Source organism: Labeo rohita, chromosome 16, assembly GCF_022985175.1.
Source record: "Labeo rohita strain BAU-BD-2019 chromosome 16, IGBB_LRoh.1.0, whole genome shotgun sequence".
Lineage (NCBI taxonomy): Eukaryota > Metazoa > Chordata > Actinopteri > Cypriniformes > Cyprinidae > Labeo > Labeo rohita.
This window is the reverse complement of record NC_066884.1, coordinates 16,715,310-16,742,004: the sequence shown is the minus strand read 5'-3', so window position 1 is coordinate 16,742,004 and position 26,695 is coordinate 16,715,310. Positions and strand designations below refer to the sequence as shown.

The 26,695-nt window shown below is 36.7% G+C and overlaps 1 protein-coding gene across 3 annotated transcripts in view; it reads left to right on the top strand.

Moving 5' to 3' along the window:
* The window catches only part of fam171a1 (family with sequence similarity 171 member A1), a 37,760-nt gene extending 11,332 nt beyond the window's left edge, over window positions 1-26,428 (top strand). The window contains exons 1-8 of one of the 3 annotated variants that reach the window (XM_051130947.1): window positions 4,858-4,946; window positions 6,072-6,299; window positions 8,819-8,911; window positions 13,531-13,689; window positions 14,619-14,795; window positions 21,734-21,850; window positions 22,240-22,354; window positions 22,806-26,428. In XM_051130947.1, the coding sequence (XP_050986904.1) occupies window positions 4,907-4,946; window positions 6,072-6,299; window positions 8,819-8,911; window positions 13,531-13,689; window positions 14,619-14,795; window positions 21,734-21,850; window positions 22,240-22,354; window positions 22,806-24,504 (2,628 nt within the window). In that variant the 5' untranslated portion in view covers window positions 4,858-4,906 and the 3' untranslated portion in view covers window positions 24,505-26,428. Of the gene's footprint in view, window positions 1-4,857; window positions 4,947-5,853; window positions 5,987-6,071; window positions 6,300-8,818; window positions 8,912-13,530; window positions 13,690-14,618; window positions 14,796-21,733; window positions 21,851-22,239; window positions 22,355-22,805 lie in introns of those variants that run through there. The other 2 variants (XM_051130946.1, XM_051130945.1) reach the window with 2 other exon arrangements.
* The last annotated feature ends 267 nt before the right edge of the window (window positions 26,429-26,695 follow it).

Here is a 26,695-nt window from a genome sequence, read left to right as displayed (position 1 = left end):
GAACGTAGGCGGATCTACAGACCCAGTGTTTACAATGCAAATGCGCAAAGACTAAGAAAGTGCAAGTAAGTCAAACGCTGTTTACAAACAAAAAGGTACAACGTATTCGACGATTCTAAAATTGTAGGAGAAAATAAGATGTTTTCCGCCATACTCTACCTTTTTGAGCCGTAGTACACAGACTATGAACTTAGATGTGATTCGTAGTAGTGATGGGAGGTTTGGATCTTTTTACCGACTCGGACCTTTGAGTCTCGTTCAGCAAAATGAACTAGTCATTTTGTACATTTTAGCAAAATCAGCATCACATGTCAGCCCCATAAGGTGAACGAACGACTCGAAAAACCCGAAGACTTGAAACAGGTGAACTAATTCCAGTACAGAACCTAATAGGATGTTGCGGATGCGCAACTGAACGAATCACTCCCCAAGACGACTCGTTCTTCGCCAGTCACATTAAAGATTCATTCAAAATGAAAGAATCGTTCAAGAACGACCCGTGGACGCGCATCCCAGAGCCTGTGCTGAGTGAGCTTTTGTGCTTAAAAGTATACAAATTTTTTTATTTTTCGAAAAAAATGACTGATCGTTTCACTAGATAAGACCCTTCTTCATCGGCTGGGATCGTTTAGAGCCCTTTGAAGCTGCATTTAAACTACATTTTGGAAGTTCAAAATCGGGGGCACCATTGAAGTCCATTATATGAAGAAAAATCCTGAAATGCTTTCCTCAAAAACCATCATTTCTTCGTGACTGAAGACAGAAAGACGTGAACATCTTGGATGACAAGGGGGTGAGTAAATTATTTGTAAATTGTTGTTTTGGAAGTGGACTTCTCCTTTAAGATAAGAAAACACATGCATGTGTGTGCTTGTTTTGGGAAAGAATGTTATAAAAAGACCACTGGAGGTGAAAGATTCAGGAACAGGAGAAGATATTGGTATTAGAGCATCTGTTATGGAGCTTACTGTGGGTGAAAAGATAAAGTGTGCAGGATGAGTGAAGACGTCGGACGGCTTTATTGTCTCTGTGCGGCTCAGCAATTCCCAGTAGAGCTTGAGGCAAAGGAAAATTCTTACTATTCATTTCAGTGCTGTTTTTTAAGTCAAATATTTACCTAGTGTTGGATGACTGCGTTCCCTTCAGATTGCCGGATAGCATTTCAAAAGCTGCTTACAGTAAACACAGCAAAGAGTGCTTGCGATGACACTGCCTGCACCTGTGCTTTGAAAAAAAGACCACAGGTGGCTGCTTATTGTATGTGCTTTTTAATTTAATCAGTTTTATTATTATCAATATTTGTTGAAATAATGTAAGTGTACTAAGTATTTTTTCTCCAGTACAAGTTAATTTTCACACCTAAGAAAAAAATGCTTTTCAAAAACATGGTGATAAATGCACACGGAATTATACGAATGCCATATTAAGATCACATGACCAGCTGAATACTACACATTTATTGTGTAAGAAAGTATCAAACACTTTTGTTTGCATAATAAATAAATGCCATAGTGATCAAGAAAACATGTGAAACAAAGAAAAATGCACATTTAAAGGTGCAATAGGTGGTTGTCTTCAGAAACATTTTTTGTAATGCTGGTTGGAACTATTCACATCCTGATAGCAATCATTAAGTTAAGTGGTCTAAATGTACTCATATGTATTTATCCAATCAAAATGCTAGGCCTGAACATTACGATTACATTACATTACATATACCTCTGCTCACGCTGTTCGCGCAGACAGCATACGTCATCAGCTCGTTCACATACGCTATGCAGACAGAGCAAGAACGGCAGGCAAGCATCAACAACCTCGCTCTACCAGCATCTGTCTTTTTATTTTATATATTTCCTTTATGTTTGTGTACTGAGTTGAATGCATGCTTATACATTTTTTCCTTGCGTGATCCCCATGTGTGGACGAGTGTATCGACGTGTGAGGTGTTTTATTAAACTCAGAAAAAAATCAGCCATCTTCTCGTCTCCCGTGCATTATTAGCACCACACAGTTTTCCTATTTGGGCTGTTGAACATTTCAACACGGTGTTACAATGTATTGTAGTCTCTGGTCGTCTAGTCTGTGTGTGTTCATGCATTCGGGAGGCGTGGCTTTGGACGGTGATTTGCCGGGAGGGTGGGATGTTCGCTTTCAGTGCTTTCAGGCTAAAGTTAGCGTTTTCCAAGATCTCCTATTGCATCTTTAAGTACCTGTTGGCAAAACCTAAAGCAGCTGCCTTCTGTTCAGGCAGTCAGTGTTTGAAGGCCTCTCCTAAGGAAACTTAGGCTTGCAAGGCATTATAACAGCATGTCTAGTTATCTAACACAACATCAAACACACGCTCTAAAGATAACCAAGCAAATATTTAAGTCCTTAATCTGCTTATTCCTTGGAAATTGAATCAGAAAGTTAAAACAATGCACTAGCTTTTCAGATTATTTTTATTCTTTGCACCAACTTGAATCAGTATTATATAAAATGAATAAATTCCTGGTGGAATGACGTGCCCAACTCATTTCGAATTTCGAGTCCTTAGCCATCTTCAAGAATCGGCTAAAAACACATCTCTTCCATCTTTATTTGACCCTCTAACTCTAGCACTCTTTATTCTTATTCTATTCTAAAAAAAATAAAATAAAAAATAACACTAATTTCTTTCTGTAAGGCCTCTAACACTATATAATTAAAAAAAAAACTTTGCTACAGGCTAACTGAGACTTGTCATACCACTTACATGTTATTACTCTTTTGTTGATTTTGATTGCTTCCATTGTCCTTTTTTGTAAGTTGCTTTGGATAAAAGCATCTGCTAAATGTCTAAATATAAATTTAATGTAAAGCACACGGGGGTGACTATTTAGTTGTGCAGAGCTCTTGTGTTATGTGTAAATTATACAAAGTGTTCTGTATGACTAACGTCCTGATTGGTCTGTGGTTGTTTGTCCCTCCAAATCTGTCAGTGCTGCAGGGATTATTGTGTGACCTCCTCACCCCTCTGTGAATCAATACTCTCCCTCACTGTGACACACATCCTCTGTGAGTGAACTGCTGCTGCTGCACCGGGAAAAAATTAGCTATAGACTGTGAGAGTGAGATCAGCATGTTTGTCTGAAAAATGATCCAAAGCTGAATGACTTTTCATTGTTTTACATTTGCATTAAATTATCTAGCAGATGCTTTTATCCAAAGCGACTTGCAATTGAGAAATACAAGCGATTTATCATAAAAAGGCAAATAAACACAGGAAGTGCTCGTAAAACAAAGTTTCAGACATTGTTCAGATTATTCCAAGCTAGACTTGGGGGGGGTGGGGGGATGGTTGTTCTGACTTAAATGTACATTTTGCTAAAATATTTGTTGTTGGGTGAAAAATGTGCCATATGTTAAGGGTTGGTCTTAGTGTATTTTTATACACTAATTATGAAGAGACTGAAATGGTGATAATCAAAATAACACAGTTAATACAGTTTGTAAATATTTAGAAATATTTTTACTGTTTAAAATAACTGTCTGTTTAAATGTATTCTAAAATGTAATTTATTCCTGTGTTTTCAAAGCTGAATTTTCGCATTATTAATCCAGTTATATGATCCTTAAAAATCATTGTAATATTCTGATCTGCTGCTTAAAAAACATTTGTTATTATTGTTGTTGTTGTTGTTGTTGTTGTTGTTATTGTTATGTTGAAAACAGCTGAGTAGAATTTTTTCAGGTTTATTTATCTGAAATAGAAATATTTTGTAACATTATACATTGTACATGCCTTATAAATGTCACTTTTGATCATTTTAAAGCAGGGGTGCCCAAACTCGGTCCTGGAGTGCCGGTGTTTAGAGTTTAGTTCCAACCGCAATTAGACAAACATGAACCAGCTAATCAAGCTCTTACTAGGCATGCTAGAAACTTCCCAGCAGGTGTGTTAAGGCAAGTTGGAGCTAAACTCTGCAGGACACCAGCCCTCTAGGACAGGAGTTTGGGCACCCCTGATTTAAAGCATCCTTGCTAAATAAAAGTATTAATGTATACTGACTCCAAGCTTTTCAAATGATATAGTGTATAATGTTACAAAAGCTTTTTATTTCAGATAAATGCTGGTCTTGGGATCTTTCTATTCATCAAAGAATGCTGTAAAAATGTACTTAACTTTTTATAATATTGATGGTAATAATACAAATTCTTGTTTCTTGAGCAGATCAGCATATTAGAATGATTTCTAAAGAATCATGTGACACTGAAGACTGGAGTAATGATGCTGAAAATGTAGTTTTGATCATAGGAATAAATTACATTTTAAAATGTATTCAAATAAAAAGCAGTTGTTTTAAATCGTAAAAATATTCCACAATATTACTGTTTTTGTTATATGTTGGATCAAATTAATGCAGGCTTGGTGAGCAAAAAAAATTTTTTAAATCTTACTGTTCAAAAACTTTTGACTGGTAGTGTAAGTTTTGATGTTTTTCTTAATGACCTATAAACTGTGTATTTGACTGATTTTCCCTGTGCTTCTAGTTTAATCATCAACCATATCACTCGTTCTTTTTCGTCTTGCATGCAGCTACTCCAATCAGTATTCACATCTCTTTGTTTACTTGTTCAGTAAGTAGCCATATAATAAGCAGGATAACATGCAATCAGACGGCTTATCACAAAATACACTCCTTCAGGGTGATTCCAGACATGACCGCGTTGTCAGGTGTTGTGATAATGACCGGCTTGACTATACCTGATTCTTTATTTAGCATGTGCTAATCTGAGCTCTGTCGGTTCTCAGGGTTTGCATACAGTTTGTGCTTTTTAGGTGGGGTCAATCCCTGTACACACAGCTGTCAGCCTTTCACTGATGAATCACTGGGGAGGGAAGTGACGTGATGCTAACAGCGTTTAAACTTGTGTGTGTGTGTGCATGTGCGTCAGTGTTTTGGACTGTTTTCCTTTAGTAATAGGTAAGGCTGTGGTTTTACACTTACTCTCTAAAGTGCTGTAATCTGTTTGCCGATTGTGTGGATTGCGTTAAAATTCATTTATGCATTAAATGCGTTAAGTAAATCTTATTGACAATGAAAGTAGTATATTTATGTAAATATGTGTTATATAAATGTCTAGGTTCACTTGGCAGTTCAAGTGTAGTAATGTTTGCAGTTTGTTTTAAATCTGTCTAGTGTTCGTAGTGTTTGTCATTGTTTGAGTATTTATTGGTGGAGAAGTGGTTATATATTGGTTAAACTGAATAAATCCTGTTGTCAAGTTTTCTCTTTTGTTGTTTTTCCTTTATAATAGTCAGACAGGCAGAGTAATAGAATTTAGAATCAGGCTTAAATGGATACAATGTTGAAAAGGAGCACAGAAACCTTCTCCACTTTTTTTGGCATACACTTTCAGCATACACTTTCATTTTTCTGTCTTTACCCAAGAACATTTTCTTCTTTGATTTATACATCTGGAGCAGGTCAGAGGAATGTATCGCTACATAAAAAGGAAGCGTGTTTTTGTAGTGGCTTCCTAAAGCAGCCAGAGGTTCCTAGAGGAAGGAAAAGCAGCCCATTGTTTTCAGCAGTTGTTTCCATTGGCCAACGCAAAGGATGTGGAGGGGGTTATCTCTGTGTGTTGATTGGTTCTTTTCCTTGAGTGCTCTTTGAGGATTTTATGTAAACAACCAAGGAAATCTGAGGAACATTTTTCAACGTCAACGTTAAAGTGCACTTTATATAATTAAAGAGGGTCACACGTAATACAATTACTCATTTTTACTGGCTGTTCTTGGTGGTCTTTTCTGCCTGGCTCATATGTGCGCTAATTGCTTCTTGTCTTACACGAAGCGTGACCTCAATAAATTGTAAGTCTGAACTAAAGATTTTTAATTAATTTAAATTGTTCAGTGGATCACAATTTCTTCTGTCTCTAGAGTGGTTAATCAAGAAGGGGAAGGGCTAAAAGACTCCAATGTTGGATGACAAAATAACATATCAAATTCATACACTAAACAGTTGAGTGCATAGTGTATAGCATATAATTTGGGACTCGACTAACTAACAATTATGTCATACTGACATTATTTTTTGTTTCTACAGAAGTGGCGCTGAAGGTTCACCTGAGTGACGCTAGCACTCATCAGCCTCTCGCTGGTGTCACTGTGGAGATCTTCACTAACCACACTCCTGTTGCCTCGGACATCTCTGGTCCCGATGGCAACGCCTTCATCAGGTTTCCTTATCGCCTCGGCGACCTTCTTGTAGTGACTGCAACCAAGCGTGGCTATGTACCAAACTCCATTCCATGGCGACCAAGCAGGCTTCCTGGTAATGACCTCATATTGGATAATTAAAGGGATAGTTCACCCAAAAAGAAAATTCTGTTGTTAATTATTTACCCTTATGTCGTTCCATACCTGTAAGACCTTCGTTCATCTTCAAAACACAAATTAGATATTTTTGAAGATATCCGAGAGCTTTCTGACCCTGCAAAGACAGCAGTGCAACTGCGGCGTGGTACTCATGAACACAAATTGAAAATGGGCATAGAAGAGACGAAATTGTTGATTAAAGTCATTATTTTTGTTTTCCTTGCACACAGAAAGTATTCTCGTAGCTTCGTAAAATAACAGTTGAACCACTGATATCACATTTTTAAGAGCAGATCATATGGTATTTTAAAATGTCCTAATATTGTGTTGGAGTCCCCTACAACAGGTTTAAATGCAGGTCAGAAAACACAATTTTCTCAGAATATACATTTAATATTACAGTCATTTCTGAATTATTTCGAAACGGTTAGTTTGAAGCAGTTCTGTCTGTAAACCCCTCCCTTCCATAAGCCTACTCTGTTCTGATTGGTCAGCTGGCCAAGTCTGTTGTGATTTGGTGCAGAGAGGAGTACTTCAGCAAGTTAGTGAGCACTGCCTTTACATAAAAACAATAATATAGTGCTCCAATCCATTCTTCAAATAATAATATAAAAAACATTTTGTTTAACACTTATGCAAGCAAGTCGTGCACACAGCTAAAGTTTAGCTCCTAAACTGTAAACTCTTCACAAAATAATAATGGTGGATACGTTAGCCAAGTGCTAACATGACTAACTGATGAAACAATGCAGTTTGTAAACCAAAATATGTTTGCATTCTTTATTATTAATTGAAGTAATTAGAACAATGACAGTCTACATTAATTACCACATTCTTAGAAAACAGTGGGTTCACAGAGAATTATCAGAACTGTTTCAGTAAGACAGTATTATTGTGGTTTACCTGGAAACCTAAAGCTGCACTAGGTATACATTACATATTAACACAAAAAACGTAATATTTTGAGCACTTGAAAATGTAAACATAATGCATCGATCGTACTTACAGGTTGTGGTTCAGATATGCGTGTTAGTCCAAATAAAGAAGATTAGAAGCAAAAAAAAGACAAAAACCAAGATGAGAGAAACAGTTTTCAGTAAAATGCTGAGCACACAACAAAAGGTTTGAATTGTATTGTTGTGGTATCGCAGAACTCAGCGTCTTCTCGACATGAAATAAACACACTAAGTGTTTGTGGGCAGGTCAGACTGTTCGTATTTCATGGGCAGGTGGGGATTATGCTAAAGTTACCTAGTGACGTATATCGGTAACGGGCAGAAAATTTGAAAATATGACGACTTGTTAAGGTGATCCAGAATTGACTCTCTCTTTTGAGAGACTATATCCTTATTGTGCAATTTTTTGATTAACAACTTAGCAGACTTTACATTTAAGGATAGCTACGTTACAAACTGCAAAAGAGATATTTTTCAAAAACCCATATGACCTGCTCTTTAACGATGTTCTTGCTACCTTTCTGGGCCTTGAACGTGTCAGTTGCATTGCTGTCTACGCAGGGTCAGAAAACTAAGGGTTTAATCAAAAATATCTTAATTTGTGTTCCGAAGATAAACGAAGGTCTTACGGGTTTAAAAAGACATGAGAGTGAGAAATTAATGACAGAATTTCCATTTTTGGGTGAACTAACCCTTTAATTCTTGATGCTCATTAGCTGTTTTACTTTTAAATGACCTTTCCAGTCATCTGTCACTCACTCAAAGTTGATTATAAAAAACTGGAATCATTTAATATCACTGTGACGTGTTAATCTCAGTTTTTCATGCTATACATTATAATGTTGTGACACCTGAAGTCAGTAGTAGCATTTAAAACTATTGTTTTTAGTGTTTTTTATTACAAAAAAACACTAAAAATAGTTTTTTTGTTTTGTTTTGTTTGAAACAATTTTTTTTTTTTTTTTATTGTTATTTTAGTTGTAAAAACATGATTTTTTTTTTTGTAAAAATGTGGATTTTACATGGCATTTCATTTTTTTCTGTTCAACTAAACAGTGCAAATGCCAGCATGTCTGAACAAAGTCTTATTTCTTTGCTTTGATGATTGTATTAATGGGATGGATTACTTCTACTGTAACTCTTGGTGACTGACACATCCTTTGGGTCGGTCTATAGAGGATTTGGGACAGGAAATGAAAACTAGAGTGGAGCAGGTATGCAGAAAGCTGTTAGAAAGAAATAGAATGTTCCATTACAGCTAATGAGATTAACCTACTAACTAGTTGCAGACCAAAGAAACTGCGGCTAAACGCAGCACAGTCGTGCAGATGTTTCAGGGCGTTGAGATTGTTTAGTTACACTTGTGGAGTTAACAAGAGATCAGAGTCTTTTTCTCTATGCAGATTAATAGCAACAATAAGCAAAGCATTTTCAGAAGAGAGGGATTGAGATGTTGTGGATCCTGAGCGCGCAGCCCTGTTTGTGATTTATTTTTTGTGTGTGTCTGTGTGTTTTCAAGTTTTCTCATCTCTCAGTCTGGATCTGCTTCCTGAGAGGGCTGCTACTCTGATGGTGTACGATGACGTGGTGCAGATCGTCTCTGGATATCAAGGTAACAATCACGTGTGTGTGTGTTTGAACAGGTTATTATGCTGCTTTTTGTTCTGTAAGTCTTGACATTGTGAATTCGGTAACAATTTATTTATTGTTAGGGGTTGTGCACTTTTAATATTGTTCCCTCATAGATGCAAAAAGACAGACTCAAAAATGTTTAATGTGTATTTATTTGTATTGTTTTCTTTTTCATTTTTTGTGTTTACGCCTGGCAAAAATTAAAGAAACATGGGTTAAAAGTATTCATAATTTTATGTGCTGAATTCTGTAACATCTAATGGTGATGCACTTTTATTGTTTACACATGACAACACACATACACACTGCTTCACTAGGGAATGAAAAGTGTGTTAATGAACTACCTGTAATGGAGGAGAAATGTGAAGGAGAGAGTGAGGGTGTGTCTGGAGTCAACGACCCAGCAAATCTCTAGTGTCCTTTGTGTGTGAGTGTGTGTGTGTGTGTGTGTGTGTGTGTGTGTGTGTGTGTGTGTTTGTGCTGGTCAACATGTTTTTAGTCATAACATTTTAAACATTCAACTTTACATCATGTTCATATATTGTCACTTTAGTGTTCTTTGTAAAAACTGCACAAAAATCATTAAATAATATATCAAAAAATATCAAAAAGCATAAAATAGCAATCTTAAAAGGTCAAATGAGCAACCGATAGACAGACATGGAATTTCAAACTTATGGACACCCTAGTAATTGCTGCTGAATTCAGCTTTGCCATCACTGAAATAAATTGTTTTAAAATACACTAAAGCAGAAAACAGTTATTTAAAATGAGTGAGCATTTGTCTTCGAGTCAAAAGTTTATATACACCTTGCAAAATCTGCAAAATGTTAATTAATTTACCTAAATAAGAGGGATCATACAAAATGCATGTTATTTGTTTTATTTAGTACCGACCTGAATAAGATATTTCACATAAAAGATGTTTACATATAGTCAACAAGATAAAATATTACTTGAATTTATAAAAATGACCCTGTTCAAAAGTTTACATACACTTGATTATTAATACTGTGTTGTTACCTGAATGATCCACAGCTGTGTTTTTTTGTTTTTGTTTAGTGATAGTTGTTTATGACTCTCCTATTTGTCCTGAACTGTTAAACTACCCGCTGTTCTTCAGAAAAATCCTTCAGGTCCCACAAATTCTTTTGGTTTTTCAGCATTTTTGTGTATTTGAACCCTTTCCAACAATGACTGTATGATTTTGAGATCCATCTTTTCACACTGGGGACAACTGAGGGACTCATATGCAACTATTACAGAAGGTTCAAAAGCTCACTGATGCTTCAGAGGGAAAACGATGCATTAAAAGTAAGGGGTGTAAACTTTTTGAATTTGTAGATCAGGGTAAATTTAACTTTTTTGACTTCTGGGAAACATATAAGTACCTCCTGTAGCTTCTGAAGGGCAGTACTAAATGGAAAAAAGATATTTAGTTTCTTTTGAAGCATCAGTGAGTGTTTGAACCTTCTGTAATAGTTGCATATGAGTCTCTCGCTCGTCCTCTGTATGATTTTGAGATCCATTTTTTAATACTGTCATTGTTGGAAAGGGTTCAAATACACAAAAATGCTGAAAAACCAAAGAATTTGGATTTTTCTGAAGTATAGGAGGCAGTTTAACTGTTTTGGATAAACAAGGGGCTCATGAACAACTAAACAAAAAAAAAACACAGCTGTGGATCATTCATGTAACAACACAGTATTAATAATCAAGTGTATGTAAACTTGTGAACGGGGTTATTTTATAAATTCAACTATTATTTTCTCTTGAGGACTATATTTGAATATCTTTTATTCAGGTCAGTACTAAAAAAAAATAACATGCATTTTGTATGATCCCTCTTATTTTGGTAAAATAATTAACATTTTTCAGATTCTGCAAGGTGTATGTAAACTTTTGACCTCAACTGCATATTCTCTGGAAGTTCTATATATATAATGCTGATCTGCTTCACAAGTAAATGTATTTTGTTTTAAAGATATTTAGACATTTTTATTTGGAAAACAAGACAAATGCTGATGAAGATAATGCATTTTTCCGTTGACTTGTTTGGGTGACTGTGTCATGTGGCGAGTGTAATGAGAATCATTCTGTACTGTTGTCCACGTGGCTCATGAGACTTCATGCTAATTAAAGCTTTCTGTGTGAGTGTGATACCACATTGAAATGAGAGGCTGTATATACACACAACACAAGAATGACAAGAATTCACTTTTCAAACCAATTTTTCACATTCCTCCTTTTTCTGTCTCCCTGTTACCCACATGTGCTCTTTTTTTTCTAGCTTACACTGTTTTCTTTTATTCTTCCTCCTAGCAACCTCTTTCTTTTGGTAACCTGTCCCTCGGTGTGTGCGATATGTCAGGAGAGAAACACGTTCATGGGTCTCAGGGGAACACTAACACTGCACTCTCATTCAGAGCGTCGTTCTAGTCCTGTCCCCTGAAAACACTCAATCACCACATGCTTATAACAAAAGCAGAGGACACTGAAAGACATACAGAGCCTCGGACGCATGGCTGAAACGCACACACACGTGCCACAGATCTGCTTTTTTAATCCTCCACTTGGGGATGTTTATGACACACTTTCGCCTATCGCTTAGAGGTCCTATGTCTGTCCACCAAACCATTTTCACACAAAACACCTCTTATATGTAAGTATAGTTGTGTAGGGCCTTATGAAATGTGACCTAGGACCACAAAACCAGTCATGAGTAGCATGGGTATATTTGTAGCAATAATACATTGTAAGGGTCAAAAATATTGATTTTTCTGTTATGTCAAAAATCATTAGGATATTAAGTAATGATCTTGTTTTATGAAGATAGACTGACTTAATTTTTTGATTAGTGATATGAATTTGAACAACTGTAAAGGTGATTTTTCTCAATATTTGATGATTGTTTTTTTTGCACCCTCAGATTACAGATTTTCAAATGGTTGTATTTCAGCCAATTATTATCTTAACAAACCATACATCAGTGGAAAGCTTATTTATTCAGCTTTCATGTGTTGTATAAATCTCAATTTAAAAAATTGACCCTTATGACTGGTTTTGTGATCCAGGGTCACAAATCCATTTCATTTTTTCCCAAATTCCATTTTATTAATTTAATTTTTCCCCCCAAAATTCAGTTTCTTCCGTTTTAATTTTTCTGGATTCTGTTTTTTTCCATTTTAATTTGTCTACACCCTGTTTTAATGGTTAAATTAAAAAAATGTTAATCAAAAGGCATGTCTAATTAATTGAAATTATTAAATGTACACAATTTAACAGCAAGTTGTTAAAAGTTTAACAAAAACTTTTAATGGTTTTCATTAAATTTTAATAATCAAAAGCATTACTAATTAATAGATTTTATATAAAAATAGAATTGAATTAAAGTGTTGTGTATTTACATTTTTTCTGCTAATTTTTTCTGCTTCTAGTAAACAATTTCTCTGGTAAATATTCCTTAAAAAATGATGTTTTAATAATAATTTTATTAATAGTAGTACTATTACATTCAGTAATATATTTCTGTCACAGTTTGTTCAAGTTAAACCAAACTTTTATTTTGATGGGTTGCTGTGAAGACCTTTGAGTTTCATGATGATAGTTTTTCTCAAAAGAAACAACTAAAAATGCTCATGAAGTGACTCTCAGTGCGGAACATGCAATATTCATATTTAAAGTTTTTTTGCACTTAATACTCACAGTCACTAGTCCATATAGCATTGTGATTTATGTGAACTGCCCAATTTTGGATTTATTCATCCCAAATTTGGCAAATTCCATGTTATACAATAAATTCAAGTTTTATGACTGGATTGTGTGATTCTGTCCGCGTTTTGTGCATTATGGAAATCATAGAGCCCTAGGTATGCATGATGTGCATAAAAAAGTTCTTCTAAAGAGAACGGTGTTGCTAAAATCTAAAAAGGCTGAGCGATACAGAAACCAATAATTATTTTCATGGTGATCAATAACGGATAAATTCTCGATAATAAAATTCCACTGTATAATATTTTGTCTAAATAAATGAAAAATAAAGCACTAAATCAGTTGTTTTAAAAGTAAATTTAGTAATCATATATTATAATGTACAATATGAAATGTGGACAAGGAAGACCTTCTAAAGTGAATCAATGCATTTGTTGAAATATTATCCATATTTATTGGATATTTATGGATATATGGATTATGGATATATTGAAAAATATCCATATTTAACACTTTAAACCTTAATATCTAGTGTTCACTGACTGACATGCGCACATTCATGAGAGAGTCGCGTTCAAGTGAATCTCAAATACGATGTAGTGTATTGCTTTGGAAGTTTGATGGGGTATTAGTAAGGTCCATGTGGGCTATAGCTTGGTCTCATGTCTATGGTATGTAAGATCTGCCACAATGGAAACATAATGACATCATCACTCTCAGGAGACACGTGCGGCAATACCAGCACTCCATCAGATACTGATCCGTTCCATTTAGAAGGAGAGAGAGATGAAAGAATGGTGTTGCATGTATTATGTCATGCATGGCAGATCATTAACATAATGCATGCTCTTTTTTGCCGTGTGTATGTGTGTGCGTTTGCATCTCTAGGTTCAAAACTGCAGCCATGGGTGCAGTTCCAGAGAAGAGCGTTGAGTCTTCCTTCTAATGCAACCTACACCAATCTGACCGCCTTCCTCACCGTGAGCAGTTCAACACAAGACACGCAGTACTTCCCCTACCTGCAGGGACTTCATCCCAACTACACAGGTAACACACGAGAGACTAAATTTTAGTAGGCAATACCAGTGAAAATGTTATGATATTTTGCCTGTGTGTCTGTAAATTTACTTCAGTGATTGTGAGATTTGAGGTGTTGAGGCAAATATTTAATTTGCATTAAAAAGTGTTGGGATGAGACAAAATGTAAATGGGGAATGCTACTTTTCCCTCTGAATTAATTGGTACTGCTTTTTAATAGAAGGTTCTTCAGCTCTGAATAATTAATTGTTAAACCATTACAGAACAAGTTCTGTCATCCATAATGATGATTTATGCTGCAAACGTGAGTTCACTCTAAAATTAATGAAACTTTCTTTCTGCTGTGCTCATAATTATAATGGATGGCTTGTTATGTCTGTCTGATACTGTTTTAGATGACATATTATCAATATTTAATATAGGTCGTCAAGTGTGGATCCAACAAAGTATTAAAATGGTTTCCTGTACAGAAGTAGAAATAAGTGTCCTAAAAAACCAAACACTGAAATGTCTTAACATTACAATAAAATGCATAGATCAAATGAATAACTTCTGTCAGCAAGGATGCCTTAATCTGATCAGAAGTAACATTAAAGACATTTATGATGTTACAAAAGATTTTATATTTCACATAAGCAGCACAATTGTTTTCAACAATGAAGATAATGTAATTTTTCTTTTAAGCAGCAAAGCATATTAGAATGATTTTTAAAGGATCGTGTGGCACTGAAGACTGGAGAAACGGCTGCTGAAAATTCAGCTTTCCCATCACAGGAATAAATGACATTTTTTAAATATATTAAAATATTAAAATTTCTGTTTTTACCATATTTTTAATCATATAACTGCAGCCTTGGTGAGCATAGAAGACTTCCTTTGAACGGGAGCGTCTATAATATGTTCTTTATCTCTTTTTTCTCACTTTTTTTGTCTGATAGGCAGTGATCGAAAGTTCGAGTTGACTCCTGTGGCTGCTATCAGTGTCCATCTTTTGGGAAGTGATGGCGTGGAGCTTCATGTCAGTGAGCCAATCAGTGTGAGCATCCCGCTTCCTGCAAACAGTGGCTTGAAAGAGAATGATCACATCCCTGCCTGGAGGTTTGACCCTAAACTGGGTGAGTTTATAACACATTCATCTTACAATAGACATTAAAGCATTCCTGTTTATAGTCTCTGTGAACATAAATCACATGAACTGTTACTAACAAATCATAACCAAACAGTTATGCAACGAACTGTTACACCAAAGGTGCTGAAGGTGTTTCCTGTCCGAAGTGAGTTTACTGTGTGTTTGTGAGGTCGTGATCTTCAGATTTCCTGCCTTCCTGGTTTCTGAGGGAAATAACTCCAAAGGAAGTGTTCAAACCTGATATTGGTGGGAATGGTGTTGGACTGTTTTTGAATCTTTCTGAAGGAATTTTGATGGAAAGATGTTCCTCGTGTCAAAAACGCAGAAAAAGACCTAAAGGATAAGTTCACTTCCAGAATAAAAATTTCCTGATAATTTACTCACCCCCATGTGATCCTAGATGTTCATGTCTTTCTGTCTTCAGTCAAAAATTAAGGTTTTTAAGGAAAACGATTTTTCTCCATGTAGTGGACTTACAATGGTGACCAATGGGTTGAAGGTCCAGATTGGTTAAAAAATAGGGCTGCCCCCTAATAGTCAACTAACCATTAGTCAATGAGAAGAGGCATGGTCAACCAAAATTGTATTAGTCGCTTAGTCGCAGAAAAAAAATTCCACAGGAATTAACCTAGAAAAATATGCGCTATTCACTTGTCTGTGCAGAGTGTGAAAGCTGAACAGTAGCGCTCACTGCATGACAGATGGAGGCACCGGTGTGGTCACTTACTCCTAAAATACTCTGTCATTTTGCTCATACATGTAAAAATAATACATCTTTTGAATCTGTAAAGACTCTACATTTATTTGTGTGCACTCACAATAACAACAAAACATTGCGCTTTTGTAAAACAAAGCAAACCGGATGCGCTTTCTGCCGTTTCAGTCTCTGTGAACTTGAGCATGAAACTTCAAAACTCTGTGTATACTTGCTTTACACACAAATAAATATATATCTATAGAGAGCAAAATGTCTACCTTCAAATGAACCAATTCAAACAAAAAACGTGTGTAATCCGTATGAAACATGCAAACAGATGCATCTATTTCTGTGGAGATAAGTCTGTGTCGCCAACTTCATCTCTTAAGCCGTAAACAAAGAAAGCACATTAAAAATTATGCAGTTAATGCAGTTTTTCTCTGACAAATTCATAATTATTATATCTGCCGGTGCGCTGTGGCGAACTTTATGTGTGCACTTTAGCGCTTTTTAGGCTATGTAGGCAATTAAAGCCTCATTATTATGATTTATATAGTTTATTAATAAATGTGCAACTAATAGTCGACAATTTTTATTTATTTATTTATTTATTTTTACAAAATTACTGATTGTTTGGCTAGATAAGACCCCATAGATCCCTTTGAAACTGCGTTGAAACTGCAATTTGGATGTTCAACCCCACATGAATCCCCATTGAAGTCCACTACGTGGATAAAAAGGTCCTGGAATATTTTCCTCAAAAACCTTTATTTCTTTTTGACAGAAGAAAAAAACACATGAACATCTTGGATCACATGGGGGTGAGTAAATTATGAGGAAATTTTTATTCTGGAAGTGAATGTCTCCTTCGACTAGCAAAATAAAGAGTCATCCTGTTAAATTTGCTGTTTTTGCTTTAAAGTAATGTTGAGATTATACAGATTTCCGTGATAAAAAAGAGAAATTGTTCAGTAGGAAAATACTCAAAATCAAATAATAGACAAACACAATAAATCTGTTCTAAATCAAATCCAAATCACAAGGGGTTTTCACACAGTGGCTTTCATTTCTAATCCCAGACTGAGGTGTAATTCACAGGATCTTGTGCCTGAGTGCTTTGAATTTTTAACAGGTATATTATAAATGTTACATTAGTGAACATCTATAGATTTTTTTAATCATCCAGGTTGTGCTGTGGATGACATGCAATGCTGTATTTCTCTTATACTTGATAATCTGGAGTCACTTTTTGGCTTTTCTGTTGTTTTGAAGGCTTGGTGTATCTGTTGGCTTGTTTTTGGCTCAAGGGTGAAATAACACTAGAACAGTCATCTCCTGATGCTTTAATTGTCTGGAGTGCTGTGTCTCTGTGAGCATACATAGAATTTGTCCCACCATAATCTGACAGACAAAGGTCTTTACCCCGTAAATCTGAATTTTGAATATCCCATAATTTCTCTGTGGTACGATAATCATTGCTGTAATTGCAGCCCAGAGCCCATCTGGTCATTTTGTCAGTTCAGACTAAATTGACCCAGGATTCTAAAAACACTTTTTTTTTTTTTTTTTTTTTGGTCTGTGCAATAATTGCTTGGGTCACACAAGGTAATCTTGTACAATACCAATCTTTTAAAACATCCTTTGTTGATTTTAAAAATAAGTAGTTGTATACATCCCTAAACATGTCCACATTTAGTATCTATTTCAGTGGACGTTTGATGTATTTTTGAATTTAGACTTAACCTGAATATACATGTCTGTGGCTTTAAAGCTGAGGTTTAAAGCCACATTCAGAGTCCTCTGGCGGGTAACACTGACTGTTTGACCGCCGGTGTAATTTATGATGCGTTCAACAAATCTGGAGGCTTTGCCGCAGAAGCCTGAGACTCAGTTCAGCTCACACTCCCGCAGGAGGTTGGAAGAATCCAGTGTTGTGTGCGAGAGGCGGGAAGACGGACAGAGATGGATCAGAATATGTGCACAATGGATCTCCATTGAGTTCTTCCACTCTGTAAGCTCTAATATGTTGTTTTGAATGTCTATTCAGCCAACCAATAAGCTGATAATTATTGCTGATAACCAATAAATGGCTGATATTAAAATGAATATCATTTAATATTTTGTCTAAAAAAGTCTAAAAACTAAAATATATTAATTTTTAATGCTAAAGATGAATTTAGGCATCACAACTTTAAAATGTCAAGTATGAAAAATGAATATTGATTTTGACATTTGCTGAAGATTACATTTAACAGTGTTATTTAATTATTACTGATTTACTTTGAGCATTAGATGACGGAGAAGGTTCTCTAAATGTAAAAATTAGGGGAAATGAGCATGAATGTATGTCTGAATCTAAATCAGATTGTGCAGGAGAGAGATGCAGAATGTAGGGTGAAGTATTAAGGGAAACCCCTTTCAGAATTCATAACTCAAGGCCTCTTCTCTAGACGGCTCTGTTATCACTGTTGTCTCCTAGCAGCCGCTCATAAACAGAGCAGAGAACGAGGTGGAAAACAGCGGCCGGCGCTAACTCGATTTCCTCTCTTAGGGCACAGAGATGTAAGCTGCTTTGTTGTCTGCAGTGCACTGTGATATGGGGATACAGACGAGACTGAAAAGCCCCAGGAATCAAGCAGCATTTAAATTACACTGTTCCTCCCAGTGTTTTTAATAAGCGCACAGCAGTGAAAAATGGTCAGGCTCTGCTGCATGGCAGACAAAGTCAGCAGTTTTATATTTGTGTCTGTTAGCTGTTTTTAAATGCTCACATTTATCACATTTTATGCTTGCTGAGTGTCTGAATCCAGTGTAATTGTTTGTGTGTGTGTGTGTGTCTGTGTGCACACATATGTATAAGTGTGCTGCTGAAAATTCAGCTTTGCCATCACAGGAATAAGTACATTTGAAAATACACTACCAGTCAAAAGTATTTGAACAGTAAGATTTTTTAAAATGTTTTTTAATATTTTTTTTTTTTTTTAAGTCGTCTCTTCTGCTCACCAAGTCTGTATTTATTTGATCCAAAATATACCAAAAGCAGTAATATTGTGAAATTTTTTTACTATTTAAAATAACTGCTTTTTTATTTGAATATATTTTAAAATGCAGTTTATTCCAGTGATCAAAGCTAAATTTTCAGCAACATTACTCCAGTCACATGATCCTTCAGAAATCAATCTTATATGCTGATTTGCTGTTCAAGAAACATTTTTATTATTGTTGTTATTATTATTATTATTATTATTATCAATATTTAAAACAGTTGAGTATATTTTTCAGGATTCTTTGATGAATAGAAAGATCCAAAGATCAGCGTTTATCTTAAATAAAAAACTTTTTAACATTACACACTATACCATTCAAAAGCTTGGAGTGAGTATTTATTTATTTATTTTTATTTATTTATTTTTTGGGGGACAGAAATTATAAAATGTAATACTTTTATTTAGCAAGGATGTTTTAAATTGATCAAAAGTGATGATAAAGACGTTTATAATGTTACAAATGATTTCTATTTTAGATCAGTTCCGTTCTTCTAAACTTTCTATTCGTCAGAGAAACCCGAAACATAATAATAATAATAATAAATAATAAATGTTTTTTGAGCAGCACATACTAGAATGATTTCTGAAGGAACACGTGACTGGAGTAATGATGCTAAAAATTCAGCGTTAAAATCACAGGAATAAATTACATTTTAAAATATATTCAAAAAGAAAACAGTTATTTTATATTGGCAAAAATATTGCAAAATTTTACTGTTTTTGTTGTACTTTGGATCAAATAAATACGGGCTTGGTGAGCAGAAGAAACTTCTTTTATTAAAAAAAAAAACAATAAAATATATATTACATAAAATATATTAAAATAGAAAACAGTTATTTGAAATTGTAATAATATTTCACAATATTACTGTTTTTACTGTATATTTGATTAAATAAATGCAGTCTTGTTAAACATACAAGATAACACAAAAAAAATCTCACCAACAGGAAGCTTTTGAAGGATAGTGTATGCAAATTTAAATGTATGCAAATATAATGCTATATTGTAATTTGCTTCTCTAGGCTGGATGTTTTGCAGTTAACTCAGTGCAGGAGATACTGGATCAAAGGCGATTCATTAGTGTAAATACATTGTGAAATGTCAACTGGCAGACACCTTACGTAACGTTGAGCACAAAGCAGTTCAAACAAAACTTTTTTTTTGCTTGCCGCATTGATATATTGCAGAGTTCTGCATGTGACTGTATTGTAAGAGTGTGGGAAGATGTCCAGCGATATTCCTGTGCACAAACAGTCACGTGTGGATGGGGATAATTGTATGCAAACAATGCTGAATCATTCTTCAGCCACTCTCTTCTGTATGTGCACATCAGCATTTCGCTCAGTACACTGTGCTTATGTGAACTGTGCAGTCACCAGTGCTGTGTGTGTGTGCGTGGTTGCTTATCTGGCACAGATCAGATCAATAGAAGCTCTGGTGCTCATGGAGAAAAAGCAGAAATACTTATAAGCTTACAATAACAAATGATGAATTCCTTCTCATTGTGGCTGTCTACACAAGACCAACATATACTAAATTAGTTTTTTCTTTTTTTTAATCATTATGTAGTCCTCCATAATCCTTCCGTCAACATACACTGCCACCGTGTGGCAACAAATGACGTCTCCTCAAATGTGTACCATTTGCATATCAGCTAAATTAAACTTGCATTCGTTTCACAGGGTAAATTTGGTTAAAACTCATGAAAATGAAACTTGAATTTCAATCATGATTCCTGTTTAAAATGCTCACCTTAATTGGGAATGCATGACAACCCTGATTCAGATCCTGATAAAAGCACATCCTGTGGGTTGTGTGGTGTGTGTTGGCATGGTTTTAATCCCCGTCTGACCCCGTAAACAATTGGCAAAGCATCTAGACGGAATAATGCAGTAGAACGTCTAATGAATGCACTGTACAAGATCAATAAAGAAACCTGATAGGATGACAGTTCAGTGTAAGTGTTTTGAGTGTTGTCTGCACTGCCTGGTCTCAACACTCGACTCAAATCACCTGCTGACCGCAGATGTCCTAAAGATTGAGGGTTATGTTCTTTTTGTGATTGATTAAATGATTGTGATATTGCTGAATAGACATAATAAAAAGCCACACCATATATTTACAAGTAGCAAAATATAATGTAAATATCATATTATATATATATCAATTAATTTATACTGTTGAGTTTACATACACCTTGCAGAATCTGCAGAATGTTATTTTACCAAAATAAGAGGAATCATACAAAATGCATGTTATTTTTTAGTTAGTGCTGACCTGAAAAAGATATTTCACAAAAAAGGCATTTACATATAGTCCACAAGAGAAAATAATAGTTGGATTTATGAAAATGACCCTGTTCAAAAGTTCACATACACTTGATTACTTAATACTGTTACCTGAATGATCCAAAGCTGTGTTGTTGTTTTTTCTTTAGTGATAGTTGTTCATGAGTCCCTTGTTTGTCCTGAAAACCATTTGAATTTGACAATCAGGGTTAAATTTAACTTATTTTGTCTTCTGGAAAACTGTAAGTATCTTTTGCAGCTTCTGAAGGGCAGTACTAAATGAAAAAAATTCAATATTTAGGCAAAGTACGAAAAATGTACACATCTTCATTCTGTTCAAAAGTTTACACCCCTGGCTCTTAATGCATCGTTTTTCCTTCTGAAGCATAAGTGAGTGTTTGAATCTTTTGTAATAGTTGCATATGAGTCCCTCAGTTGTCCTCAGTGTGAAAAGATCTCAAAATCATACAGTCATTGTTGGAAAGGGCTCAAATACACAAAAATCCAGAAAAACCAAAACATTTGTGGGACCTGAAGAACAGTGGGCAGTTTAACAGTTCAGGACAAACAAGAGACTCTAGAAAATATGTAAACATTTTTTATGTGAAATATCTTATTCAAGGTCAGCACTTTATAAAAAAAAAAAACATGCATTTTGTATGATCCCTCTTTTTTTTGGTAAAATAATTAACATTGCAGATTCTGTATTTAAACATTTGACCTAAACTGTATTTATTATATTTAAAATATTTACATTTTTGTTTATCTAAAAAATAAAATATTTAAAATATAATCAATACTAATTTATCTGAATATTATATTGTTTTTTATAATATTTATTGTACATAATATATTGTTTTTTATGTATTAAGTATGTTTTTATCTGTGCAGGGGCCTGGTTGAAAAGCAGTCTGGGATACGTCCAGAGAGAGGGGAAGCAGTTAACTCTGACATACATTGCCCCTCAGCTTGGCTATTGGGTTGCAGCCATGTCTCCCATAAACACAGGTAACAACAGTCATCCATTTCTGGGCATTTTTCTGTTTCTCAATTTTTGTTTAGATGACTCTGCAGTCTTTGACCCTTTTATATGGCCATTAATGGAGAGAGGAGCCCGACGGGCAGACATACAAGTGCTTTGTGCCAGACTGAGTTATTGACTGCTGTAGTTGTTTGCACATTCACTGTGCTATTCATATCCACCAGCTGAGAGAATAACGCCATTATGTGGGGAGATTTCAGTGTGCCATGAAAATTATGTTTATAGGAAATCTCTCCTGATGAAAAGTGTTATGGATAGATTCTGTAAAGTGGAGGTCAGGAGGACATTGAAAAACGTGAATAGGATGCGTGGATTCCTTTATGCTGAACACCAAATATGTATGTTTTTGTTGTAGGTCCAGTGGTGGCGAAGGACATTAGCACTTATCACACAGTCTTCCTGCTGGCTATACTAGGAGGCATGGCTCTGATACTGCTCTTCCTGCTCTGCCTGCTGCTCTACTATTGCAGGTGTGTCTTTTTAGTCCGAAGAAGTACGAAGTCTTATAAAAACAGTGTGTATTCACTGCTAAAATGTAACATAGAGTCATTAAATAATGTCATTAATTACTCACACTCGTGTCGTTCCAAACCCGTAAGACCTTTGTCCGTCTTCGGAACACAAATTAAGGTATTTTTGATGAAATCCAAGAGCTTTCTGACCCTGCATAGACAGCAATGCAACTGAATTCAACAATTCTTCTTCCATGTCAGCATCCATCACCATTTACAAGAGTACCATAATGTACCACTCATAGCTTCATAAAATTACGGTTAAATGATTGGACTATTTTAACGATGTCCTTACTACCTTTCTGGGCCTTGAGCTAGGATAGCTTACCAAAAAAAATGAAAATTCTGTCATTTAGGGGAAATAAATATATATGTTAAAATAAATAAATTGCTGTTTTTGTGCTTTCAGGAGGAAATGTGCCCGTATGCGTCCTGCCCACAGGAAGTTCACTCTGTCCTCCACTTTAGATTCCTCTAAACGAGACCAGGCTACTTCCATGTCCCACCTGAACCTCATCAGTGAGACCCACCTAGATCAAAACGGGGCGGAGCCGGACATGCACACACCTATGCTTAAACCCACCCCCTACAACTCCTCAACCAATGAGCTTGCAGCTTCGCACGGCGAGCTCCATAGCCGAGGATCCAACCACTACAAACACTCAGTAGAGATATTTCCCCTCAAATCAGCTTGTTCAAACAATACGTCTGAGGGTTACGATTCCCCGGCGGGACGCGGAGAGTATCGGCGGAGCTATACGTCTATCACAACTTCATCTGTCCATCCCCTCCACATGTCCATCTCGTCCTCGTCCCCCCATCCCTTGCATCAAACCTCCTCTGCAGGACGACTGTCTTCAGAGAGTAAATCAAGCTTGCGTGATAACCGCCTCTCTCCTGTTTCAGTCGCGTCCGCAAGTCCTGCCGCATCCCCAGAGCGGGAGCAAGGAATCGAGCGACGGCCAGCCGACTTCATGCTGTCCCGCTCCGTAGACCACCTGGAGCGCCCAGCCCCACTTCCCCGACCTGGAGCCCTGCTCTGCTGCACCTCAGAATTGCAGGTTAATCAGGGGGAAGAGACCTACCGCAAGGCTCGTCCCACCCTCGTCATTCCTGCCCACTACATGCGACTTCCAGGGACGCACCCTCTGTCGGGTCAAGCGCTGCTTTTGCAGTCGGACGAACAGAGCGAACTGGAAAGCATTCAGGCGGAGCTCAGTGCATGCCATCAGCCTCAAGGCCAAGTCCTGCACACGTGGGGCAAAGGAGACCAAGAAGGAGGGACACAAGGGACAGGGGACGACCAAGGCGGAGGGGTTGAGGAGTGGACCTTGCAGACGGCTGCAGTTCCCGCTGATCTCTCCATCCCCAACTCGCTCAGTCAAGCGGGTCTGGACGTGGTGCAGATGAACGGAGAAGATCAGCTTCTGGCCGAAAAGACTTTGATGGCGCTCAGGGGCGGAAAGCCGCTCCCCCACCCCAGAGCTTGGTTCGTATCACTAGACGGGCGCTCCAATGCGCACATCCGCCATTCGTACATCGACCTGCAGAGAGCAGGATGCAACAGCAGTTGTGTCGGAAGCAACGATGCCAGTCTGGACTCTGGGGTTGACATGAGCGACATCACACCGGGACGGCGTGTTCGTGATAAAGTCGGGGTAAAAGCTGAAGCTGGGGCTCAGCCTGCGGCTGTAGTCGGATATACGCCACTAGTGTTAGTAGAGGACTCGAATGCTAATGCGGAGAGCAGCGGTAGCCCAACGCCAGTCTGCAGCCCAGAAGAACACTCTCTAAAAGGTTTATTGCAGGAAAAAGAGAGGGAAGACGAAGACGAAGGGACTTTGTCTCCCCCGTCGCCTCCACCAGAGCTTCCTTTGCCACCTGAGCTTCCCTTGCCACCTCCTCTCCCTGAGCCTGTGGTTGAAATAGCGGAGGAGACAGGGACAGGTAGCAACGTTTTCAGGACTGAGGAGACTCAAATGCACATGAGCAGCAGCAGCCGGCCGGACAACCTGGTCGTCCCTGATGATGGCGGTGAAGACGAGAACAAGAAGAGTCCGTGGCAGAAACGAGAGGAGCGACCACTACTGGCCTTTAACCTAAAATGACACGGTTTTTGAAAGGATAGTTTACCAAAAAATAAATTCTGTCCTCATGTCATTCCATACCTGTACGACTTTTCTGTGGGAGACAGAAGAAAATGACTCTTTTTGTCCAAATCTTGTTTTGGACCCCATTGACTTTCACTAAAGCATTCTTTAAAATATTTTTGTGCTTTCTCTTGCTAAACATAAAAGACGTCATACAGGTTTGGAATGCCGTAAAGGGGAGTAAATGTCGACAGAAGTCTTTTTCGGTGAACTGTCCCTTTAAGTGCTTCCCCTGTGGTCCCTAGCTGGACTGTTGAATGGAGTTGCCTTATGAGCGCAGGTCTGTGCGTGGCTGTTTGCCTGTGGCAATGAAAGCCAAGAAAGCCATAGCACAAATGAACATTGGAGCAGCTCTGCCTCAACTGAAATGAGGAACGAACTGAAGTTTTCAAGCAAAAAAACAAAAAAAAACACCATGAAATACCAACAATCTAATGCACAACTGCTATGGCTTTCCAGACATACACTTTAAGCAAAAAATCTCGCCAAGCCATTGTATTGAAGGTGAAATGTTGTTTAAGCTTTATGAGATGCTGCTGTTTTTAAGCAATATGACATCTAGTGGCAACATGTGTACACTGCAACTGCAACTACACCACTAAGTGTTTCCCAGCACTTGTTTTTGAACATTTTATGCGATGAACGGAGGAATGTCTTCCTCATCATAATGAGTAAAAAAAACACACAGAACCACTATAATGGGATCTACAGTCTAATCGCACACATTTTTAGTTTTATTGGTATCATTCATGAGTAGAATACAGCTGAAGCTTTGTGAAACCAAATAAGTTTACATAATGCACCGTTTGTTCTTGTTAATCAGTCATTTTGTGCGTTTCTTTCAACCTTAGGATTACAGTAGGACTTGCCAACATTGCTTCTGAGCAGGAAACCCACCAGTTAAAGAGAAAAACACTATGCATTGCTTTAAACTGAAGGATCATGTAGCGTTAGATGCCTCGTTTTTTTTATTTTAATCACTGTATTTTAATTGTTATTGTTTTTTGTTTGAACTTGCCTTAGCGTGTGAGTGAAGTGGACGGCACATTCAGACGAGGGCTGGATTCAACTGCACTCACATAAACAGCCACCAGCTTTTTTCTCCCAAACTGTTGTTTTTTGTCTTAAGTGCCTTTCTAATGATCATTTATATTTATCATTAGATTTACTTTTCCTTTCCACCATTATCAGTTTGTCGTATGATTTAATGTTTTTCACAATATATTGACTCTGTGGCATTACTCCCCCTTTGATCTCGTTGTATGTGTGTAAGTGTTTCAAAGCTGTATCTGGATATGCAGTGGGGTCCAAAAGTCTGAAAATCTGGGATTTAGAATCTGTTTGAACCCTTTTAAGATTTGGACAGAATTGAAACAATGCTTGATGCAAAATAATGTTTATGATTTGACTTAGGTAACTAATAAGCAAATTTGTTTATGCAACTCGAGTGCTGCTGTCATCAAAGCAAAAAGGGGACATACTATTTTTTATTTTTATTTTACAATTTTTTTGAATTTTTATTTTATCTCAGACTTTTGAAACCCCCTGTATGTTCAGTTGATCTTATGATTCTGGTCTATTATTTTGCCTTGTATGTATGTACATATTCATTCACTCATTGTTTATGCTCGTGTGAGTGTGTGTGTTGCTCGGTGTATCTGTGTGTCTGCTGTAGACACTATGCAGTGTGTATGCACTGATGTGGGACTGAAAGCGATGTATTATTATTTGAAAGCTGTTGAAAGTCTGGCTTGTTGCCAGGGTAACCACTTTGTAAGAAACCCTTGTGTCACTCGGCTCTTCAGCAATCTACTTTGAATGTCTGGACTGGTTGCTTGTATTATAATTCAGGCCTATTATCCCAATAAAGCCAAAAAACCTGATCAACGCTAGTTGAATATTATTTTTCAAGATATCCAACAGTCAGATCATTAACGCAAGAACCATCAGGGTCACTTTATGCTGAATTAGATGTGACCGATCTTGGACTGGCTGCACTGGATGATGTTAAAAAGATGGCATAAAAACTAATCATTAACATTTAAATGAAATGGAAATGTTTCAGGTAAGGATGTTTTAACCTTGTCGGTAGTGACAAAAGGGATTTGGGGGAAATAAACTAAATTTTAGTACACTTGAAATCAGTGTG